The sequence below is a fragment of the Bubalus kerabau genome, chromosome 2, assembly GCF_029407905.1.
Source record: "Bubalus kerabau isolate K-KA32 ecotype Philippines breed swamp buffalo chromosome 2, PCC_UOA_SB_1v2, whole genome shotgun sequence".
NCBI classification, from domain to species: domain Eukaryota; kingdom Metazoa; phylum Chordata; class Mammalia; order Artiodactyla; family Bovidae; genus Bubalus; species Bubalus kerabau.
Genome location: NC_073625.1, coordinates 43,774,745 through 43,797,288, shown reverse-complemented (window position 1 = coordinate 43,797,288; position 22,544 = coordinate 43,774,745). Strand labels below are relative to the sequence as shown.

At 51.5% G+C, this 22,544-nt stretch overlaps 1 protein-coding gene across 1 annotated transcript in view; it reads left to right on the top strand.

Moving 5' to 3' along the window:
* Positions 1 to 22,544, top strand: part of MYOM2 (myomesin 2) — a 64,149-nt gene that overhangs the window by 12,679 nt on the left and 28,926 nt on the right. Inside the window, exons 7-14 of the mRNA XM_055567575.1 lie at positions 4,502 to 4,590; positions 4,677 to 4,727; positions 5,430 to 5,594; positions 7,713 to 7,874; positions 10,770 to 10,911; positions 14,513 to 14,712; positions 15,302 to 15,355; positions 20,421 to 20,548. Coding sequence (XP_055423550.1) covers positions 4,502 to 4,590; positions 4,677 to 4,727; positions 5,430 to 5,594; positions 7,713 to 7,874; positions 10,770 to 10,911; positions 14,513 to 14,712; positions 15,302 to 15,355; positions 20,421 to 20,548 — 991 coding nt within the window. The remainder of the gene's footprint in view (positions 1 to 4,501; positions 4,591 to 4,676; positions 4,728 to 5,429; positions 5,595 to 7,712; positions 7,875 to 10,769; positions 10,912 to 14,512; positions 14,713 to 15,301; positions 15,356 to 20,420; positions 20,549 to 22,544) is intronic.

Below are 22,544 nucleotides of genomic sequence, written 5' to 3'. Positions count from 1 at the left end.
GAGCTGAAGGGGCATGTCTTTGGGGAGAAGCCATCTAAGGGCCAGGCCTGCAGGTGACGGCAGAGGGATGGGGGCTCCCAAGAGGGGCACTGCCCTGGGGCTGCAGCAGTCGGCAGGCATCTCAGGGCAGGAGGGCAGAGACGACCGCCCCCACCCTGAAGCCATCCTGCTGGGACCGTGGCTGTTGTCAGGCAGAGCGGGGAGGGCAGGTGTGACGGGTCCCCGAGAGTCACCGCTGCGAGTGGCAGGAGGGCGGGTGGGCAGTTTGCCTGGAACGTAGGGAAGGTGGTGGCGGAACATAGGTGGGTGGACGGAGGGCGAGGAAAGGTTTTGAGAGTGGAGCAGGAGCGTTTGTGATGGAGTGGCCAGGCAGTCCCCTGTCTGCTGGGGTGTGGGCGGCTGATGGACGGTGAGGGCCGGGCATCCACGCTCCTTCAAGTCCTAGAGTTTCCGGAAGTGTCCACAGGCAGCGAGCCATGCAGTTTATGAACAGGGAGAGGGGCCAGCCGCTGTTTAGAAGAATGCTTTAATTTGAGGTGGCTTTCTCACCTGGGGTGCCCTGGGACTGCTCGGGGTGAGCTTGAGGGAGCAACTGCTTCATTTCAAAGCTGTATTTTAATCATTATTTTGAAAAGAGAAACAAATTCCCTTTCTCAAGTATGTGTGTGTGAGTTAATCAGTTGTGTCTGATTCTGTGCGACCCCCTGACTGTAGCCCACCAGGTTCCTCTGTCCATGGGATTCTCCAGCAAGAATACTGGAGTGGGTGGCCTTTCCCTCCTCCAGGGGATCTTCCCGACCCAGGGATGACACCTGGGTCTCCTGCATTGCAGGCAGATTCTTTATCATCTGAGTCCCTGGGGAAGCTCTTCTTAAGTATAAAAAGGTCCCACTCACCCTCATGCGGCAACTTTTCATGGTGTGTTGAGAATAAGAGAAGCTTTGAACCAGGGGAGCTAAATCAGTGAGGCCCCAGTATACCCAGGGATACTCAGATAGACTTGGTGGTGGCATCAGCTTGCAAGTAGCCAAGGAACTGGGGACAAGGACATTCCTGAGACTAATGTTTTTCTCAGTATTCTTACCCGCGTGGGGACATTCTTAGCAGCTGAAATGAGCATATTCTCCAGAAGAAGTGCCGGGAGGTCCCACACAGGACAGCTGCGCTCAGCTGTTCATTCCAAACCGCTGAGCTGCCATCATCTGATCCGCGCCCTGTAGGTGTGGGAGAATGTGCCTGCTCCTCGCCGCCCCTCCGGGAGCCAGCCCTGCTTCTCTTACCCAGTGACATTTGCTCCTATGAATATTTTTTGGCTGCTGCTGCCAGATTCTTGAAGTGCCGAAAAGGAAGCTTCGTCCCCCTCGGTACTGTTCGAATTGAAGCTGTAATTGACACGGTTTTACATGCTCATAAGACTTTCTCTTGGGACTCACAGGGTGAGTTCTGTTTCTTCAAAGAATTTTTATGCTGCTGCCGTTTTGGTAAAGGCGCTTAGAACATCACGTATTGTGTTTCAGTCTGACCCCAACGCGCCCCACTCCTTGTAGGGTGACTCCAGGGCTGGCCTCTTCTCGCGCTTTATTTTTAGACTTTGATATTCAAATTTTACTTTGAGTGAAAATTTAAATCCCGTGTCAACACTGCTTAGAGTTTGAGGACATGGGCCCTGATGACCCAGAAGAAATTCATGTCCTGCTTAAACTTTCATCTGCCCCTCTTTTAAAATAGACAAGGGACTTCCCTGGTGGTCCAGTGGCTGAGACCCCATGCTCCCAATGCTGCGAGCCTGGGTTCCATCCCTGGTGAGGAAAATAGATCCCAGGTGCCGCAACTAGGAGTTCGAATGCCACAACCAAAGATCCCACGTGCCGCAGCTGAGACCTTGTGCAGCCAAGTGAATAAGTAAATATTCAAGTAAAACAAAATGGACCACGTTGGACTTCCTGGTGATCCAGTGGTTAAGACTCTGCGCTTCCACTGCAGGGGGCACGGCTTTGGTCTCTGGCTGAGGAAGTTCCACATACCACTTGGAGTGACCCCCCCCCCCAAAAAAAATAGATAAGGTTTCTCGCCTGGGGTGGCTTTGGGAACACTTCAGATCGAGGCTTTGGGAAGCAAAAGTGCCCCATGACGTTTGAAACAACTGAGACAGAAGGAATGCCCCTCTGTGTGCCCTGGGATGTTGTCCAGATAGAAAGGAAGCTTCTCTGCCCCTCATCACTTGTGTGTGGCTTCTGACAGTCTCGAATTAAGACTCTGGGCTTCCCCTGGTGTGGCCTCGGGAAGGAGAGAGAGACTGGAGGCCCCTGGCTGTGGTCAGGCATGTGGGTCTCCAGGTGACCTGTGAATGAAATTTCAAGTGGGGAGTGGTCCCCTTTGAACACTCCGTCCTGTACGCCCTGGCCCTGCTGTCTGCCCCTTCGTGCGGTGCCGCTGTGTACGAGGCTTCCTGCGGCCCACCCCTGCACCAGAGCCAACAAATACATATGGGCACCCCTGCACGCCCATGTGCTTATTTATCATCTGTATACATCATCTGTATACGTTCCACTGTGTTTCATAGGAGGTGAAACGTATACAGAGACATGTCTAAGAAGAAACAGATGAAAGTAACCAGAGTTCCGCCCTGCCCCGTGTGCTCCCTTAGCGGGCGTGCCTTCCCGGGGCCCTCTGCACTGAGTCAGCAGGTCTGGGCACTTGTAGGGGCTGTGGGCTTCTGTCCACATCACACGGTCCGTGGAGCCTCTGTACTGGATAGGTGCGTGTGAGTGGGTGCACAGGCCTTCTGCGCACCAGGACCCTGGGTCCCAGGTGCCCTCTCTCCAGCCCAGTCCCTCCTGCTAAGCGCCAAGTGCTGGCGGGTTACTTGACCTGCGTTGGCGCTAATGCATTAGGGAGCTCTGCCCGGGGTCCTAATTCTGTGAATCAACTGAGGAAGAGCTCAGACTCCAGCAGGAGATGCTGTTGTCCAGGTGGGCTTGGCATCTGGGGCTGGACTGGAACCTCGCAGGGGTGGGCCAGGGTTCCTCCAAATGTTCTGAAATATGCTCTCCTTTTGTCAGTAAAGAATCTGCCTGCAGTGCAGGAGACCCAGGTTCAATCGCTGGGTTGGGAAGATCCCCTGGAGAAGGAAATGGCAACCCACTCCAGTATCCTTGCTTGGTAAATCTCATGGACAGAGGAGCCTGGTGGGCTGCAGTCCATGGGGGTCGCAAAGAGTCAGGCACGACTGGGCGACTAACACTTAACTTACTTACTGTTGGAGACACTGTGTACTTTTTGGTCAAAGAAACTATTTTCAGCCCCAGGTGGAATAGAACATGCAATAAAATTAAAGGACTTCTGAAGAACCGGTTTGTCTCTGGGTCACTGGATGCTTGAAGCATCTAAACGTGACACTTGAGTAAATGTTCTCCATGTTTTTGTCACCGTGCATGTGATGCGCACGCTTGGAGGGGCAGCAGAAGGAAGAAAGCTGCAGTTTTCAGGATTTTGTGTGTGTTTACCCAGCTTCTTAGAGACTCTGCTTTCTCTTCATATTAATAGAGTAACAGGACTCTCTTGTCTGGCACTGAAGACTTTTATACAAAATAGCTGATGAAAAATGACCAGCAGAGTGTGTATATGCTAAGTTGCTTCAGTTGTGTCCAACTCTTTGTGACCCCATGGACTGTAGCCACCAGGTTCCTCTGTCCATGGGATTCTTTAGGCAAGAATACTGGAGTGGGTTGCCATGCCTTCCTCTAGGGGATCTTCCCGACCCAGAGATCGAACCTGTATCTCTGGTGTCTCTTGCATTGGCAGGTGGGTTCTTTACCACTGGCGCCACCTGGGAATCCCAACCAGCAGAGAGTCTGCATTTAGTTTAAGTCCTCCCCTCCTCTCGACTCTGACGTTTCTAGGGGAAGCTGGTGGGAAGACAGTGCAGATCCAGAAAATAAGCTTCAATTTGTGTGAGATGGACATGGGGTGTGGAGCCCCTCCCCGATAAACTGGGGTCTGTGGTGCCCGGGTCACTGTCCTTCCTGGGGCTGAGCACACGTTCCCGTGATTCTTTGGACCCCAAGGCCTCGGGCAGGTCCAGTTCAGGCACCTTGGCTACACCCGCCAGCGGGTGCTTGAGGTCTGCACAGGGCCCCTGTGGGGAGGGAGTAGGGGTGATTCTCTCAGAGGCTGAGGCCATTGGAGCTGCCCCGTAACAAGACAAAACCACGGATGCAGCAGGTAGGAAAACAGAACCAGAGGGAACACAGGCTCCTCCTCGAGGGTGAAACTCGAGGTTTTAGGAAGGGCCAGTACATATTTTTCCCTGCAAAGCCAAGGCATAGTGTGTGTAATTAATACCTCATTCCGAGGACAAGCTGGCATTGTTCTTAAACAAATTGCTCACGGACGAGGGATCCAGGTCAGCCGAGCCGCTTTCGAGGAAGGCTGTGCTTGCCTCCGGGGCGAGCAGGGCGGTCCCGGGCACCGTCGGGACTGCGTCTGGCTTTCCCCCCAGGGCCGACTTTGACGACACCGCGACCTACTCGGCGGTGGCCACGAACGTGCATGGACAGGTGTCCACCAACGCGGCAGTGGTGGTGAGAAGTGAGTGTGCCCTCGGGGTGGGTGGGGGCTGCTCCCGCCTTCTCTCCCCTTTCTCCGCCTGCCGTGACCGCCCGGCTGTCTTGCAGGGTTCCGGGGTGACGAGGAGCCGTTCCATTCGGTGGGGCTCCCGATTGGATGTAAGTTGATTATTTTCCTGTTTGTGCAGTAAAATGTGTCCAGATATTTTCTAAGCATCAGATGTTTTCTAAAACCATGTTCCAAAAGGCCCTTTCTCCCGGCTGGTGTCCGTGTGCTGACGGTTGCTGCAGGGACTCGGGGCTCAGGGTGCTACGACTTGATGGGAGCCGCACGTCTTGGGGCTGGTGCAGGGTTTAGACCCCTTATTCTTACACGGTGGTCAGAGAACACACGCCCTGCACACTCTGATTTTCCCTCCTCCTTTGGCACAAATGTCCAGATGTGACTCCATGCTGGTTTTCTGGTTCTTCAGAGGTGGCTGAGTCCACGCAGGCATCGTAATGAACATCACACATGGGCTTGAACATCAGACTCTTCCTTCCCCCGGTGCTGGAGGGCTGGAGGTCCCAGGTCGAGGTGCCCACCGAGTGGGTGAGGGATGCTGCATCCTCTCTGAGAGGAGAGAGGGCTCTGGTCTTGTCCTCTTCTTACGAGGGCATGGATCCTGTCCAGGGCCCCACCCTCATGACCTGATCACCCACAGACCCCCAATATCATCACACAGGAGCTCCCCCACATGAGACCTGGGGGACACAGATGTTCCGTCCACGGCTGTCTGTTAGAGGCAGAGGGCACAGGGGTGGCGGGGCACCTGCTCTGCCTGCTGGCCTGGCCGTGACCGTGCCCGCTGCTCTGTGCAGTGCCCCTGTCGTCCGTGATCCCGTACACGCACTTTGACGTCCAGTTCATTGAGAAATTCGGAGTCACCTTCCGGCGGGAGGGCGAGACCCTGACTCTCAAGTGCACGCTGCTGGTGACGCCAGACCTGAAGCGCGTGCAGCCCAGGGCCGAGTGGTACCGAGACGGTGAGTGGCCGTGGGCTCCTCCTGGGCCTCGCGGGTGGACGTGAGCTCTGAACCTGCCGCTGACGTGGCGCTGTCTCCGCCTCCATGACAGCTGTGGGGGGCAGAGCTGGCGAGCCTGGGCGGAGCCTGGGCCTGCCGTGACCTTGACCTTCCCCGGAATGCGGTTCACGGGCCCGGAAGAGATGAGGCATCAGGGCTGTTCTTGGTCCACAGAGAGGGTCTCGTGTGATTAGGGGGAGAGCGAGGCGTCTGTTTCTGTACGTTTTTCCTCGGCTGCAACAGTTGTGAACAGTCACCAGGACTGCGCGTCCGATGCCTCTGAGGTTGATGACCCAGTTCATTCCATCAGGACTTGGAGGGACTGTGGTCAGCCCCTTATGGGTGGGTAGCTGAGGCAAGGAACCGCTGACCTCCCCTCCCTGCCTCTGGGAGCCAGCAGGATAGGGAGTGGGACCCAGGAAGCCTGGCCCAAGTCTCCACGGCCCCAGGACCCTGCCCCATGCTGCCGCCAGCACGGGCTGCCCTGTGCAGCTGTGTGTGAGTGTGTGTGTGTATGTGAGTTTGCATATATGTATGTGCAAACTCGTGTGTGTGTGTATGTGTGTGACTATGTTTGAGCTCCTGTGTATGTGTGTATGTGCAAGCTCACACGTGTGTGTGTATGTGTGTGATTATACGTGAGCTCTTATGTGCGTATGTGAGCTCCCATGTGTGTATGTGTGTGTGTATGAGCAGAGTGTGTGACTATGTGTGAGCTCTTGTGTGTGTGTGTGAGCTCCCGTGTATGTCTGTGTGTGAGAGAGCTCCGATGTGCATGTGTGTGTATGAGCAGAGTGTGTGACTATGTGAGAGCGCATGTGTGCATGTGTGTGTATGAGCAGACTGCAGGAAGAACCTTCTTCACCTCTGGCAGCTGCTTGTTTCCTATGGATTCGGTCACAGAACTTCCTGCTTTTATCTGTCCAGGACCTAACACAATGGGAATTACCACAAAGGATCCTATGCCATTCCTGTCCATAAGGTAGTTTATAACCTAGCTGGGGAAATACACAAGATGGTAAATCGAGGTGTCTGTGAAATATAAGGAGTATCCCAGAAGAGCCTGTGACAACTTGCCAGATGCCTGGTACTGGCCCCTGGTGCTGTCAAATGTACCCAGGAAACCAGGCCCGCGGTGATAACAGAGAGCTTGATGGAAAAAAGCTGCTGACAGATGATGCAGCCCTGGGGGGGTGGGGCGCAGAGGAGCTGCCGCTGACCTTGTGGCCACTGCGAGGGTGCTTTAGGTTTGAGGGCGTTGAAAGTGGTGATCTTGGTTGGAAAAGGACAGTGTGTCTTCACTGCCCAGGAGGGTAAGGGGTGGGGAGAGACATGCTTTGTGGTGGCAGAGGAGATTAATCTATGCTTTGTAGTTCTGAGTTAGGATTTAAGGTCTCATGTAAATCCTAAGGTTCTAATTTACCCTTTCTGGAGAGAAGTGACAGGGACGTGAGGAGGGGTCTCCTGATATTTCCAGAGGATGTTGGCCTGGATGCTAGAAGGTGTTCCTGTGCCTAGGTCTTAAGTTCCGGGATCCCCAGACCACGTGGTGTCGCAGTCTTGGCTGATTAGGGCGGAACAGGCAGGCCCGCTCTGCACTTTCTGGTTGTGGATGTTACGGAGTCAGCGGATGAAAAATAATAGCTAATTTCTCATTATTTTATCCTGTGTCTCCTTGATGCCAAGTGTCGATTTTTTTTTTTATCATTTATATTTCTTCTCCTGAAATTCACCTTTTTAGTTCTGTACCCTTTAGGCTGTGGTTTGTTGGCATGTTATTATTATTGTCTAAGGAACACTATGGGGGCCTCATGGTACGTTTCCAAGGCTCAGGAGGGCCGTGTGGGACTGTCCCCCCTTCCACACGCTGCGAGCCGCCCACTACTCCGCCCTGGGCCGGGCCCTGCGTGCCGCACGTCCTGCCGTGCGCGCTGTCCTCCGCTCGCCCTGCCGTGCACGCTGTCCTCCCCTCGCCCTGCCGTGCGCGCTGTCCTCCCCTCACCCTGCCGTGCGCGCTGTCCTCCGGACGCACCTGGGCCCTGCATGTCCCTGAGGCCCGTCTCCTTGCCCGTCTTGCAGACGTGCTGCTGAAGGAGTCCAAGTGGACCAAGATGTTCTTCGGAGAAGGCCAGGCCTCGCTGTCCTTCAGCCACCTCAACAAGGATGACGAGGGGCTCTACACCCTGAGGATCGTGTCCAGGGGGGGGATCACTGACCACAGCGCCTTCCTGTTTGTCCGAGGTGCGTGGGCTCCCGGGGGTGGGGACCAGCGTGATACTCGGTATGAGTGGCGCTGGGGCGGAGGCAGGGCTCGCTGCCTGGGCGCCGACAAGCCGCTGGAATCCAGGGGATGAGTCCTGGGTTGAGCACCTGCGGTTCAGGGGCCACGCCCGGCCGGGGTCTGGTGCGGAGGCCGGTTCCAGGCACCTCCCTCCTTCCCCTCTGCCACCCTTGAGGCTCGTGACAGCTGAGGATGGTTGCAGGAAGAACCAGCCTCAGCACAGGGCAGCCGCATCCTGGAGTGTTCACACAGGACACACTTGTGTTGTCTCGTTTCATCCTCTCGTTTCAGCTCGCGGGAGGGCCTCACCCACCCAGGTGTGGAAGGCGGGACAGAGCTCAGGAGACTGCAGGCACAGTGGGCAAGGCTGTGTATAAGAGCGTTTATCTTTAGACACAAGTGTAACATGTGCATTTACATATCATATACACGTGCCTATCCTTATAGGCTTACAGCTATACATTCATGTGTGCATGAAGTATAGGTCATATATACATATTTTATATACATTTACATGTAAAATGGATAAAGGGATATACAAAATGGATAAAATTGTATATATAATGTACACATATATGTATACATACATATATATGTATTAATATATATACACACATATATTCATATACCATATGTAATCTAAACTTCATAACAGTTTCATAAGGAATGTTCTTCCGTTTTGAGTGGCAGGCAGAGGCCTGGGCCCTTCTCCAGGGAGGGGGCCCTGGGTGTCTAAGCTGGGGAGGGTCCCCTGTGCTGTGATGGGGGCCTTGCTCCCCTCGCCGAGCCCTCACCCTGCATGGCCTCTGGGTGCACAGGGACCTCAGGCACAGACCCCACCTGGCCAAGGCACAACTGACCACCCTCACCCAGGACACCAGCATGGTCTATTCTGGGTGGCCGGTGGCCACTGTCCTAACCTGGCCCCCCACGCCCCGTGGCCCTGGACGCTCAGCCCCCACCCCCCATCCTATGCTCCTATCTCCTGCACCTTTATGCCCACTCGGACTCCCCCCCGCCCCGTGGCCCTGGACGCTCAGCCCCCACCCCTCCCATCCTGTGCTCCTGTCTCCTGCTGTGCCTTTATGCCCACTCGGGCTCTAGGTTCTGGGGGCCTGGAGTGACCCTCTCCTTACATTATGTTTCCAAACCAGATCAGTTAGATCCACGCATGAAGGAAGGGCTGTACCATCAGCGAATATTTTAGCTTAAAAAAAATGCAAAACAAGTACAGACACCCACCTTCCCCACCCCCTCAAGACAGCGAGGCTGGGGTTTCAGACACTTCCACAGAGTTTTGCCATGTTTATGAGGATGCCATTAAAATGTCCTTTGCATTCTCTGGGCAGACCTTCCAGCAAGATGTTTCACCTCATCAACGTGAGAAACATACACTGGAGCTGCAATTTCTAGCTTGTGCAGCTCTGCCAGCAGAAAGAAAACCAAGCGCGTACGGTGGGGGCAGGGCTGGGGGCTTAACTGTTCTGATGACTCTCTGAGGAGTTTGAATGTGAGAGAGAATATTTGGCTTAGTGTCAAGAAATCCTTAGATTTCAATGTGCTGAGGGGACAGAACAAGAAACTGTATACACCTGGCACTGTTAGGAGGTCCAGTGGCCACAGGTCCCAAGTAACTATGCACGCCACACCAGGAGATTAAATGCTCAGTGTATTAATACTTCTGAACAGCTCTGTTGGCCTTCAGAGCTGCTGTAATTAACATTTGGAAACAAACGCAATTGCACTCTGGTCATAAACGGCTGAGGAAGGGACATGTGGGTGCAGACTCAAATGTGGTCACAACTTGCAGGAAAAAATATAAGTCTCAGATCTTGTGAGGACTCTGAAACACACGAGTGTCTAAGGTACTGTGTCTCCAGTGTGCAAAATGCCTCCTGATAATAGTAATATTTCATCGGTCGGTTTTTGACGACCTGACATTATGTGACAACAGGTCATCAGGAGAAGGCGAACTTCAACTTTGGAGTCAGTTATGGAAAATCAGACTGAATGTGTGATAGAGGACAGAACGTTTTGAGTTTAAAAGTCACACATACGGGCACCTCTCTGGTTACCAGCGGTCACAGTTGAGTCATTTGAGCCTCAGGGTTAAGCTGGGGAGAGGAGTGAGCAGGGGGGCCTCTAGGTTTGAGGGGCTGTCAGAGCCTCAGCTGCCCCCAGGCCCTGGCCACGTTCCTCTCCCCTCCCACCAGAGGCCGACCCTCTGGTTCCTGTCCCCTCCCCTCCCCCCAGATGCTGATCCCTGGTCTCTGTCCTCTCCCCCCGAGACACTGACCCTGGTCCCTGTCCCCTCCCCACTAGACGTTGACCCTAGTCCCTGTCCCCCCCCCCCCAGATGCTGACCCTTGGCCACTGTCCTCTCCCCCCAAGATGCTGACCCCCTGGTCCCTGTCCCACCCCCAGATGCTGACCCCTGGTCCCTGTCCCCTCCCCCAAGATGCTGACCCCTGGCCACTGTCCTCTCCCCCCAAGATGCTGACCCCCTGGTCCCTGTCACACCCCCAGACGCTGACCCCCTGGTCCCTGTCCCCTCCCCTCCCCAGATGCTGACCCCTGGCCACTGTCCTCTCCCCCCCAGATGCTGACCCCTGGTCCCTGTCCCCTCCCCCCAGACGCTGACCCCTGGTCCCTGTCCCCTCCTCCCAGACACTGACCCCTTGCCCCCGTCCCCTCCCCCCAGATACTGACCCCTGGCCCCTGTCCTCTCCCTCCCCCCCCAGATGCTGACCCCTGGCCCCTGTCCTCTCCCCTCCCCCCCCAGACGCTGACCCCTGGCCCCTGTCCCCTCCCCCCAGATGCTGACCATTGGCCACTGTCCTCTTCCCTCCCCCCAGACGCTGACCCCCTGGTCACCGGGGCCCCGGGTGCACCCATGGACGTGCATTGCCATGACGCAAACCGGGACTACGTCATCGTGACCTGGAAGCCCCCCAATACGACCAAGGAGAGCCCCGTCATCGGCTACTTCATCGACCGGTGAGTGTCCTGCTCCTCTGGGCCCAGAACGTGCCTGAGGCGAGTCTCCTCCTGGACAGCGGGCGCAGGTATCTTTCTCATCTGAAGGGTGTGATGGCCTCTGTGGGTGTAGGTGCTTCACGATGCGGTTGCTTATGGCTCCTGGCTGGATGGTTGGAAAGCATCGCCTCCTTGGCAGGGCCTGGTGAGCCCTTGATTCCTCTGTGTGCTGATGGTGCTCCGTGTGCCTGACCAACACTAATCCCAGCCCGCCCCAGGCCATTTGGAGCCACCTCAGGCTCTGCTCAGGTCCAGCCGGGGACGCCGCAGGTCCAGCTGGAGGTCCCTGCTCAGCCCTGTCTCTCCTTCTTGGGCTAGAGCCCAGCACCGTACGTGTGGACATGGATGCCAGCTCGTTCACACCTGAAGGCCCATCTTCTTTTTGGTTAAATAGTATTTTCTTCTTGTTTCCAAGTAGAAAATATTGATGTTCTAATGCACAAAATATTGGGACTTGTCTTTGAGTAATAACGTGATGGTAGGTCATCTCTGATCTGAAAGGAGTTTGAACTTTCTTGTTCCTTTACCTGGAATGGAGCTCTGATCCTGGGAGGGAGATCAAGGGGAGCTACAAAATTACTGGGAATGCAATTTATCATCCATTCTCATCAGTTCAGTTCAGTTGCTTAGTCGTGTCTGACTCGTTGCGACCCCATGAATCGCAGCACGCCAGGCTTCCCTGTCCATCACCAACTCCCGGAGTTCACTGAGACTCACGTCCATCTAGTCAGTGATGCCATCCAGCCATCTCATCCTCTGTCGCCCCCTTCTCCTCCTGCCCCCAATCCCTCCCAGCATCAGAGTCTTTTCCAATGAATCAACTCTTCGCATGAGGTGGCCAAAGTACTGGAGTTTCAGCTTTAGCATCATTCCCTCCAAAGAAATCCCAGGGCTGATCTCCTTCAGAATGGACTGGTTGGATCTCCTTGCAGTCCAAGGGACTCTCAAGTGTCTTCTCCAACACCACAGTTCAAAAGCATCAATTCTTCGGTGCTCAGCCTTCTTCACAGTCCAACTCTCACATCCATACATGACCACAGGAAAAACCATAGCCTTGACTAGACGGACCTTTGTTGGCAAAGTAATGTTTCTGCTTTTGAATATGCTATCTAGGTTGGTCATAACTTTTCTTCCAAGGAGTAAGCGTCTTTTAATTTCATGGCTGCAGTCACCATCTTCAGTGATTTTGGAGCCCAAAAAAATAAAGTCTGACACTGTTTCCACTGTTTCCCCATCTATTTCCCATGAAGTGATGGGACTGGATGCCATGATCTTCGTTTTCTGAATGTTGAGCTTTAAGCCAACTTTTTCACTCTCCACTTTCATCAAGAGGCTTTTGAGTTCCTCTTCACTTTCTGCCATAAGGGTGGTGTCATCTGCATATCTGAGGTTATTGATATTTCTCCTGGCAATCTTGATTCCAGCTTGTGTTTCTTCCAGTCCAGCGTTTCTCATGATGTGCTCTGCATATAAGTTAAATAAGCAGGGTGACAATATACAGCCTTGACGTATTCCTTTTCCTATTTGGAACCAGTCTGTTGTTCCATGTCCAGTTCTAACTGTTGCTTCCTGACCTGCATACAGATTTCTCAAGAGGCAGATCAGGTGGTCTGGTATTCCCATCTCTTTCAGAATTTTCCACAGTTTATTGTGATCCACACAGTCAAAGGCTTTGGCATAGTCAATAAAGCAGAAATAGCTGCTTTTCTGGAACTCTGGCTTTTTCCACGATCCAGCGGATGTTGGCAATTTGATCTCTGGTTCCTCTGCCTTTTCTAAAACCAGCTTGAACATCAGGAAGTTCACGGTTCACGTATTGCTGAAGCCTGGCTTGGAGAGTTTTGAGCATTACTTTACTAGCATGTGAGATGAGTGCAATTGTGCGATAGTTTGAGCATTCTTTGGCATTGCCTTTCTTTGGGATTGGAATGAAAACTGACCTTTTCCAGTCCTGTGGCCACTGCTGAGTTTTCCAAATTTGCTGGCATATTGAGTACAGCACTTTCACAGCATCATCTTTCAGGATTTGAAAGAGCTCAACTGGAATTCCATCACCTCCACTAGCTTTGTTTGTAGTGATGCTTTCTAAGGCCCACTTGATTTCACATTCCAGGATGTCTGGCTCTAGGTGAGTGATCACACCATCGTGATTATCTGGGTCGTGAAGATCTTTTTTGTACAGTTCTTCTGTGTATTCTTGCCACCTCTTCTTAATATCTTCTGCTTCTGTTAGGTCCATACCATTTCTGTCCTTTATCGAGCCCATCTTTGCATGAAATGTCCCCTTGGTATCTCTAATTTTCTTGAAGAGATCTCTAGTCTTTCCCATTCTGTTGTTTTCCTCTATTTCTTTGCATTGATCACTGAGGAAGGCTTTCTTATCTCTTCTTGCTATTCTTTGGAACTCTGCATTCAGATGCTTATATCTTTCCTTTTCTCCTTTGCTTTTTGCTTCTCTTCTTGGATGAAATTACAGTCAAAGATCATGAATTCAGAAGTAAGAGAGAAGGGTATAAGCTATTTGGTTATAAGAGGATGGTTCTGGGTAGGAATTTAAGGTTTTGTATGTGATAAATGCATTGGCATAAGGGGGTTATTTCAGAAAAGAACAAGCAGCTCTTTTTTTTTTTTTTTTTTGCTTAATATTGGTTAAGTTCTCTTCCTCATCCAACACGTATGTCTTGGTCCTTATGTCTTGGTTCCATCCTTTGACTTGTTTTCTACATGAAAGCAAAATGGATACAGGCATGCCAGGTCTTTATCCACATAATACACACCCTAGAGCAAAAGCGATTGTCACTAGTCAGGCAGGCCATGGGGTTTCGAAGAGTCGGACACGGCTGAGCAACTTCACTTTCACTTTTTACTTGCCTGCATTGGAGAAGGAAATGGCAACCCACTCCAGTGTTCTTGCCTGGAGAATCCCAGGGATGGGGGAGCCTGGTGGGCTGCCGTCTATGGGGTCGCACAGAGTCAGACACGACTGAAGCAACGTAGCAGCAGCAGCGGCATCCAACAAAGCTATGTGTTTAGGTAAAACATGCACTATCAGGGTGATAATTTGATGATATGCTAGGGTCAGACTTGCATTGTTCAGGGTTTACGTTGGATTAATAACAGAAACCAAAACAAATTGGGAGATGCTCTCCGGCTGTAACTGTTACATGTGTGTATAATGAATGCTGTTGTTGTTATTCAGTTGCCAAGTCATGCCTGGCTCTCTGTGACCCCATGAACTCCAGCACACCAGCCTTCCCTGTCCTTCACTATCTCCCTAAGTTTGCTCAAACTCATGTGCCTTGAGTCAGTGATGCCATCCCACCGTCTCATCCTCTGTCGTCCGCTTCTCCTCCTGCCCTTAATGTTTCCCAGCATCAAGGTCTTTTCCAGTGAAAAGACCTTCACATCAAGTGGCCAAAGTATTGAAGCTTCAGCTTCAGCATCAGTCCTTCCCATGAATATTCAGGGTTGATTTCCTTTAGGATTGACGGGTTTGATCTCCTTGCATACACGTATTAGACTGATGCAGTTGTTACTCTCGGCTCTTTTTTGTACTCTGAAGATGCGAGGTGGGAACCGACAACTGGGTACAGTGCAATGATGCCCCCGTGAAGATCTGTAAATACCCCGTGACTGGACTCTTTGAGGGAAGGTCTTACATATTCCGCGTGCGGGCTGTCAACAGCGCGGGGATCAGCCGGCCTTCCAGAGTCTCCGAAGCCGTGGCTGCCCTCGACCCTGTTGACCTCAGAAGGTTACAAGGTAGGTCCTTTGGAGTTCAAGGTCTGGCAGGTTTGTGTGGCTTGTTCTTTCTCTTTCCCCCAGCTTGGCTCTGAGCCTTGAGTGAATCCTCAGGGCTGAGCATGGCAAGACTGTGGCCCATGGGCTCCGGGCAACCCTCGAGGTCACGTTAGGAGTGTGGACACCAGACTGACGTTTACACCTCAGAAGGCAGGTTCTTCATCGTCCTAAGGCTCTTCACTGAAAGCAGTTAAACTGGCTCAGAATTAGACTTTTCTTCTTCCACTGGTTCCGTCAGTTCAGTGCATAATGAGAGCTGGAAGGTGTTGAAGCCAAGCCCCTCTCTTTCTGAATTTTAATTTCATGTGACTCAGATTCCTCAGCAAGATTGTGTCCTTAATGATGCTCCTTAATGACGTTTGAAGTGGTCACTGCATTGTCCTGAGCTGCGTGGTCTCTTGAATCCGGTACAAAGAGCTGAGAAACACTGGCTGTCCTTAAGCCCACTTCCAAAACACCAACTCAGACCACCTCAGCCTAGTGCAGATGCTGTAATCGTAATGCAGAGGCTTTCTGGATTCAGATTCAGCACCGACCTTTCTCTCTGCAGCCGTCCACTTGGAGGGAGAGAAAGACATCGTGATCTACCAGGAGGAACTTGAAGGTAAGGCGCTTGGCACCACTTCCTTTTGGCTGTTTTTGCCCGAGGGGTTTAGGGCTGTGATTAGAGAGTGGAGGGTAGGCTCGTCACATGTAAAAATAAAGCCTTTGGGCCCAGCTTAAGGTCATTGAATCAGGAAGATGAGCAGGCAGAGGGTAGGGCTGAGAGAGGAGGTCAGCAGAGTCCTGGCTTCATGTGGGTCATTCCAGCGTCTGCAGGGGCCATGGAGCAGTGACCAGCCCAGCCTGAGCCCTGATTCCTGGCCAAGGAGGCAGTCCTTTACCCAGGACTACATGCATGAACAGTATTCCATTTTTTTTTTTTTAAATTACAAATTTTATTTCTAGCATTGTAACTAAGAGGGACTAGTTTTCCCATCAAATAACATCCCTGTGATTTGAAAGTTTGCATTTCCCTTTGTATACTGGCTTTTCTGAACACTTCTGGATATTCCTCCCTGCTGTAGCAAGATCCATTCACTGAGGAGGAGAATCCTGCATTGTTAACCTGGGATCCAAAGATTTTGATTGCAATTATGATTACCATCCACAGAGAACAATGAATGAAAATTTAAACATGAAAAAACTAGCTTAATTTGGAGCTTCTGTCCAGGGAGATGTACTTCTGAGCCCTTTTTAAAAACATCCCAGGTTCTTTCCCTGGAGAGCTGCAGAGTCAGAAAGTCAGAGGTTGATTTTCATATTTGCTCCTCAATCTGCCCCCCAAACACTGTATCTTCTACCCCGTAAAAATTTTCCTTTAGTGTCTCAAAACGAACATGTGTCTCTCAGAGGAACTCCTTGACGAATGTTGGTTAATCCCATGGTAATATTAACATCTCCATTAAAACCTCTGCTTCCAGAAAAATGCAGAAACTGAGAAGCAAGCCCAACAAATAAATAACAAAAGAAAATAATTTAGGAGAGGCTGAGAAAATGACCCCCTGTACAACTGAGAGGGGTTTCCCTGGTGGCTCAGTGGTAGAGAATCTGCCCGCCAATGGGGTCGCAGAGTCGGACACAACTTAACAATAAAGCACCACCATCAAACAACTGATGAAAACATAGGTGTTTCAATGAATAAAAATGACCCTGATGATATTAGAACAGATGTTTTGTAGGACACCAGAGTGTACAAAATATGCGTTTTTGACCTGAGAGGGGAAAAAGAAGCTCTTTGTCTTCTAAAGGTATCAGTGAGGGGAGGAGTGATCTTAGTTACCCTGAGTGGACACATCAGAGTTAAAATATGGTAAAAATAACTTAGAATGAAGGGTGTAACTTGTTATATAAAATGAAAGTGAAAGTCGCTCAGTCCTGTCCAACTCTTTGTGATTCCATGGACCATACAGTCCATGGGATTCTCCAGGCTAGAATACTGGAGTGGTAGCCTTTCCCTTCTCCAGGGGATCTTCCCAATCCAGGGATCCGACCCAGGTCTCCCTCATTGCAGGCGGATTCTTTACCAGCTGAGGCACCAAGGAATCCCCATGTAAATTGCTACATAGATGCTGAATATCCAGGACGGAATCTGCACTGTGTAAAGGTCACTGTGAAAAGCGGGTGTGTGTGTGTGTGAAGTAATATTTCCTGACACACTTTCCAAGGCAGGACTGTGCCCCTCTGGGCAGAACAGCTACCTCTTGAAACATAGATATGTGTGTTCTTGGGTTGAAACAGCCAGAGATTCACTAAGCACCAAATGAAGAGATAACCCATTTCCAAAGACTTGCTTTTCCAGCTGATTCCAAGGGAGTGTGTCTTACAGACACAGTAGGTCTTCTTTCTAGGTCTTCTAAAGTTACAGAAAACACCTTTCATGTTTTGTCTCCTGTTTCCTCGTAAGAAGGCAGCGTTTCATACCAACTGGAGGGCTAAGGCTCAGACACTCAGAGAATCGCTGGAGTCGGTTTGTTGATACGGCCTGGAGTTCAGCCTCACGGGCCTCAGTTGTTATGTGAGGCTTTGCATGTGGGGCACGGGCAGTGTCCATGGTCTAGAACAAACCAGATCTGAAACAAAGACCTCTGCACTTACACAGGGATCGGAGCGTTCATTTGCTTACCTTTCTTGTTTTAAACAACGACTACCTCTTCCAATCTATAAGTCTTTAGCGAGAGAAAGAAACGCCATAATGTTTTCAAGGAAACCATTTCTGGGTTCAAAATGGGCTATGAGGAACTTCTTCCTTTCCTACCCGTATCTCTTTTCTTCATCTAAGCTGAACTTTCTTGGCATTGCTTTTACTAGAAAAGTGCTGGCAAATGCCATTTGTTTTAATGAAAAAAAAAAAAAAAGTTATTTTTGTTGACTAACAAAGTGCTCTTCTGTTAGTTCAGGGTATTTTTTATGTTTATTGTTTTGTTAATTTTTTCTAATCATTTTAATGTTGATTAATGTTTTCCTGCAAACATTTAAATTAATATCTATGCTCTTGTAATATCATCTAGCTTTTGCAACCTTTCTTGAGTGGTTCCCTGGAAGAATAGATACTTCATTCTTAGAAAGACGAGAAGAGGCTCTTGGAGAAATAATGAGATTGTTTCCATCCTGCTAATTATACGTCCAAGCATTCACTGCACTGTCCCGGGCCAGGTCATCTGTAGCCAATGCACTGAGCTCATCCTTTTCTCTGAATGCCGCAGGCTCATTTACAGTTGTTCATTCCTGAATCCTGTCTTCTTGGGTGTTCTAAAACTTCCCAGTAAACTTTATGTTTCACTGACTTAGCTGAGAGTCTCCTGGGCGGGCTGTGGAGGCTGGGGCTTCTTTGGGTCTGCAGAACAGAAAGCCAGAGTTGGAGTCAGGAGACCCAGGCTGGGCCACTGGTGGGCTGTGTGATCCCAGGAAGGTGCTGCGTTTTCCTGCATCCCTTCCTGGGCCGCCTTTGCACATCGCGTGTCTGCTTTCACAGGTGCTCACGTGGCTCCTCAGAACAGCCCGCGAACAGGCCGTGATGCTGAGGCGGGGCTGTGGGCGGTGCTCACCACCATCACCACTGCGAGCACATCCCCTTTTCTGTTTTGCCTCCATCTGCTTCTCTCTCTCTGAGGCGCCTCTCCACGGTCGGAGGGTCAGTAACAGACCTCAGCTTCTGTCCATGGTCCCCGCCTTGGCTCCTGGGGCCATGTAGAGACCCCTCCTCTTCTGCTGGGCTCAGGCTGGAGCCAGGAGTCTGGATAACAAAGTATGCTGCCCCGATCGGGGGTTCCCAGCTGACAGGGAGGGTTCTTCTTCTTGCCTGGGCTCAGATCGAGTGCTTCTCATTGCACTTTGCTCTGGGCCCTCAGGTCTGACCGTGCGGGAGAGGCCAGTCTGCACTGTCTCCCATGCTCCTGCTGCCGCGTCATCTGCGTGGCTTCCATCCGTCCTGCGGTTTCTCCCTGTGTTGTCAAGTGCCTCTGAGACAAGCTGGGACTCAGTTTGGAAGCGAGGTTGCATTGCTGGGTTCGGGTGATCCGAGCCCTCCCTCTGTCTGGGCCTCTCTGGGTGAGGATGCGGCAGGTGGGCCCGGGGGCCCTGCTCTGCCTGCATACTTGGCATCTTTCTGGATACACTCTGGTTCCTTGTCTGAAACCCAACCCACTTGCCAGATGCTGCTGGGTAAAACCAGGTTGTGCTTCGGTGTCCTGTAAAATGTGATGAGCTCGGTCTCAGGGCTCTTGATGAAACAAACCCAGGCTTGTGTGTGCTGTTTCCATGCAGCCGGGCAGCTCCTCGCCAGCAGCAGAGTCTGGAGGGAGCAACTGGATACTGAGCAGGGTTCTGAGATGTCCCCGGGGATGTCTGAACCTTTTTAATCATGTGCTAATCTAATCAGAAGCTCGTAATATTTTGTATCGCAGTGACTGGGACTGTGGGTCTGGAGAGCCTCCACTCCTTACGAGAAGTTCTCACGTCCAAACATAACACCGCTGACACATAACGTTTTATTAGAGAGAGACATGTGGCGGAACAGAGGTAGCGGGCTGCTCTGATGCAGCGTTCTGTTATGGCTGCTTGCTAGTGGATATCACATGGGAATGTCAAGTATACAGACCTGGAAGGCAGTGCCTGTGGTTGGACCAGACCTACCTGGGGAGGTGGGGGGAAACCACGTGCTTTGCTAGTTGATGTATAGTCTCAGTGCTTTGAGGGCGTCATGAAAGGAAACCAGCAGAGAGGCCCCCACTTCCTGCTGCAGAGCACGGTTGCTCATACCTTCTCTGCATAGACTCTCCTCACAGTTAGAGCTGCATGTCTGGTTAAATGCCCTATTTCTTGGGCTTCTCAGGTGGTGCTAGTGGTAAAGAACCTGCCTGCCAATGCAGGAGACATAAGAGACACAGGTTCGATCCCTGGGTCGGGAAGATCCCCTGGAGGAGGGCATGATAACCAGTATTCTCCAGTATTCTTGCCTGGAGAATCCCATAGACAGCGGAGCCTGGTGGGCTGCAGTCCACGGGTTGCAAAGAGCTGGACTTGACTGAGCGACTGAGCACACACGCACGCCCTGTTTCTTCTGGGTGAACCCTCCCCTCCCACGTCCAGTTGAAATTCTGGATGAGCTTTGGATTAGATTCTGTTCTTATGAACTGGCTTATACTGGGAACAAAAGTACTTGGATGAGCTTCACCCGTTCATTACACTTTGGCTCTGGAGAAACAGTTCTTGCCATTTACTGACTTTCCCAAAATAGAAATGGAGCAAAAGCTGACACTGACACTCGAGTCCTTCAGGGCCTGTGAAGCAGCTGAGGGGCCTGCTACGGGACGGGCCGGGGGAGCGGGGCGCCTGCTCCGGGCCGGGCCGGGGGAGCGGGGCGCCTGCTCCGGGCCGGGCCGGGGGAGCGGGGCGCCTGCTCCGGGCCGGGCCGGGGGAGCGGGGCGCCTGCTCCGGGCCGGGCCGGGGGAGCGGGGCGCCTGCTCCGGGCCGGGCCGGGGGAGCGGGGCGCCTGCTCCGGGCCGGGCCGGGGGAGCGGGGCGCCTGCTCCGGGGTGGGCCGGGGGAGCGGGGCGCCTGCTCCGGGGTGGGCCGGGGGAGCGAGGGACGGGCTTCGGCCAGTGCTCATGATGTGGATTCCTCCTGCAGGCGAAGTCCAGATCCCGGGACCTCCCACCAATGTGCATGCCTCGGAAACCAGCAGGACATACGTGGTCCTCAGCTGGGACCCCCCCGAGCCCCGGGGCAAGGAGCCGCTGATGTACTTCATTGAGAAGGTACATGCTGGCTGGGTTTCCAGGAGCAGCGAGTCTGTCAGGTCTGCCCAGGTGCTGGGTCATGGGTTCTCAGGGTGGGTGGCTCTTGGATCGATCATCTCAGACTCCACGCGGTTTTCCATTGTGAAGCTGCAGGTAGTGGCTGAGCTGGCAATGCCTGAGCAGTGCTGTGGTGGACGTGGCCTTGGGAACGTGGTGGGCTCGGGCTGTGTGGTCTTTGTGCGGGCCAGTCAGCCCCCCGGGTCCCCGCTACACACGACAGCCTTCTGCTGGGGGAGCCTGCAGTGTGCTTCCTGCTGGAACATTCTAGGCCCCAGGTTCTGAGGATTTGGGACATAGGGGGACAGTGGCCCCTGCTCTCAGTTTGCTCATAAGCTGAGTAACTACTCAGTGGTGGCGATTGTGTTGAGCAATTCACACTTCAGATGGTGAACAATTACACAGAGTCGTTGCTTTTAGATCTGGACGCACACAAAGAAAGAGTGTGTACACAGTAAATGTACACCCCCACCTCAACTCCAAACATGTGTCCTTACTACATGCCACGTGCCCCCATCCTGCTCTGCTCGGTCGATCGCACGAAAATGCAGCTTGTGACACACTCGTGCGAATCACTGACCTGTGACTGGGTCGTGGGCTGTTGAAAAACCCTGTGTAGCCACGTGGATCCTGTAACTGTGGTTTCATGATACTGACTTTATATGACAATATAACATACAATCCAGTGCACATAACATACAGGTAGAGTCTGTAACACTGACACGAGCAAATGTCCCACCCAGTAATGACGTGAAATACAAAGTGAAGCGAAGCAGAGTGAGTATGAACAATTTTCAGAAGTTTTCATTACACCAGAAGGTATAACGACCCTCAGCTTTCCCCGCTTATCTGCAAGACTTTCTTGTGTTGCAGAGTTGTGTTAACCTCTTTCTTCTGAGTCTAACTTATAGTTCTCGCCTCATGAAAACCCCAGATGAAGGGCTGGCAGAGGAGGAAAAGGGTTTTCTCTCCCCCTCTTCAGGGATATTTCCTTATCTACTTACCCAGAGCTGGAAAGGTCAAGTTTCAGCAAACATATTTAAAAATCTTAAAAAATTTTTAAATTATATTAAACTGAAATTTAGTTTATGTATTGTATCATGTTCTTTTTGGAAAGGAAGGCACATCTCCAGAGGGGGGAAAATTAAATTAAGCATGCAATCCTGGTTTTTAAAGTAATTATCAGTGATAAAAATTAAACACACTATAAAAAAAAATTTGGAAAATACATAGATGTTATATAGGACAAAATGAAAATCACCAACAATTTGATCATGTAAAGTAGTCATTATTAACATGGCACATGTCCTTTCCTCTATAGCTATTTGTATCTTGGTATATCGAGCCCATAGATATGGGCTTCCCAGGCGGCACTCGTGGTAAAGAATTTGCCCGCCAATGCAGGAGACACAGGAGACTCGGGTTCAATCCCTGGGTCAGGAAGATCCCCTGAAAGAGGGCATGGCAACCCATTGCAATATTCTTGCCTGGAGAATCCCATGGACAGAGGAGCCTGGCGGGCTACAGTCCATGGGGTGGCAGAGAGTCAGACGTGACTGAAGCGACTTAGCACATACATGCACACGTATTGTAGATGTGGTTGGCATGCTGTATTACATTTAACAAAATGATACACTTTCTCTCACCCCAGTGAAAGTCTTTATACAATGACTGAAGTGGCCACATGTAATGCATATGTGTCATTTTGAGTTATAATGTCTCTACGCCATTGCGTTATTTAGGGAGGTGTCACTTTGTGACTACTTTAGTAGCTGGGCAACAGTGAAAGTTTTAAACGGAAGTGTGAGAGGTTATGATGGAATTTTCTGCATCTACTCCTCAGTTAGCTCTGTTTACAGTTCATTTCACCTTTACTAGAGCTACAACCTATGTATTGATTCCCTGAAGTTTTCCATCATTTATTGGCTTTCACATAAAAATTTTCATTGTTAACATA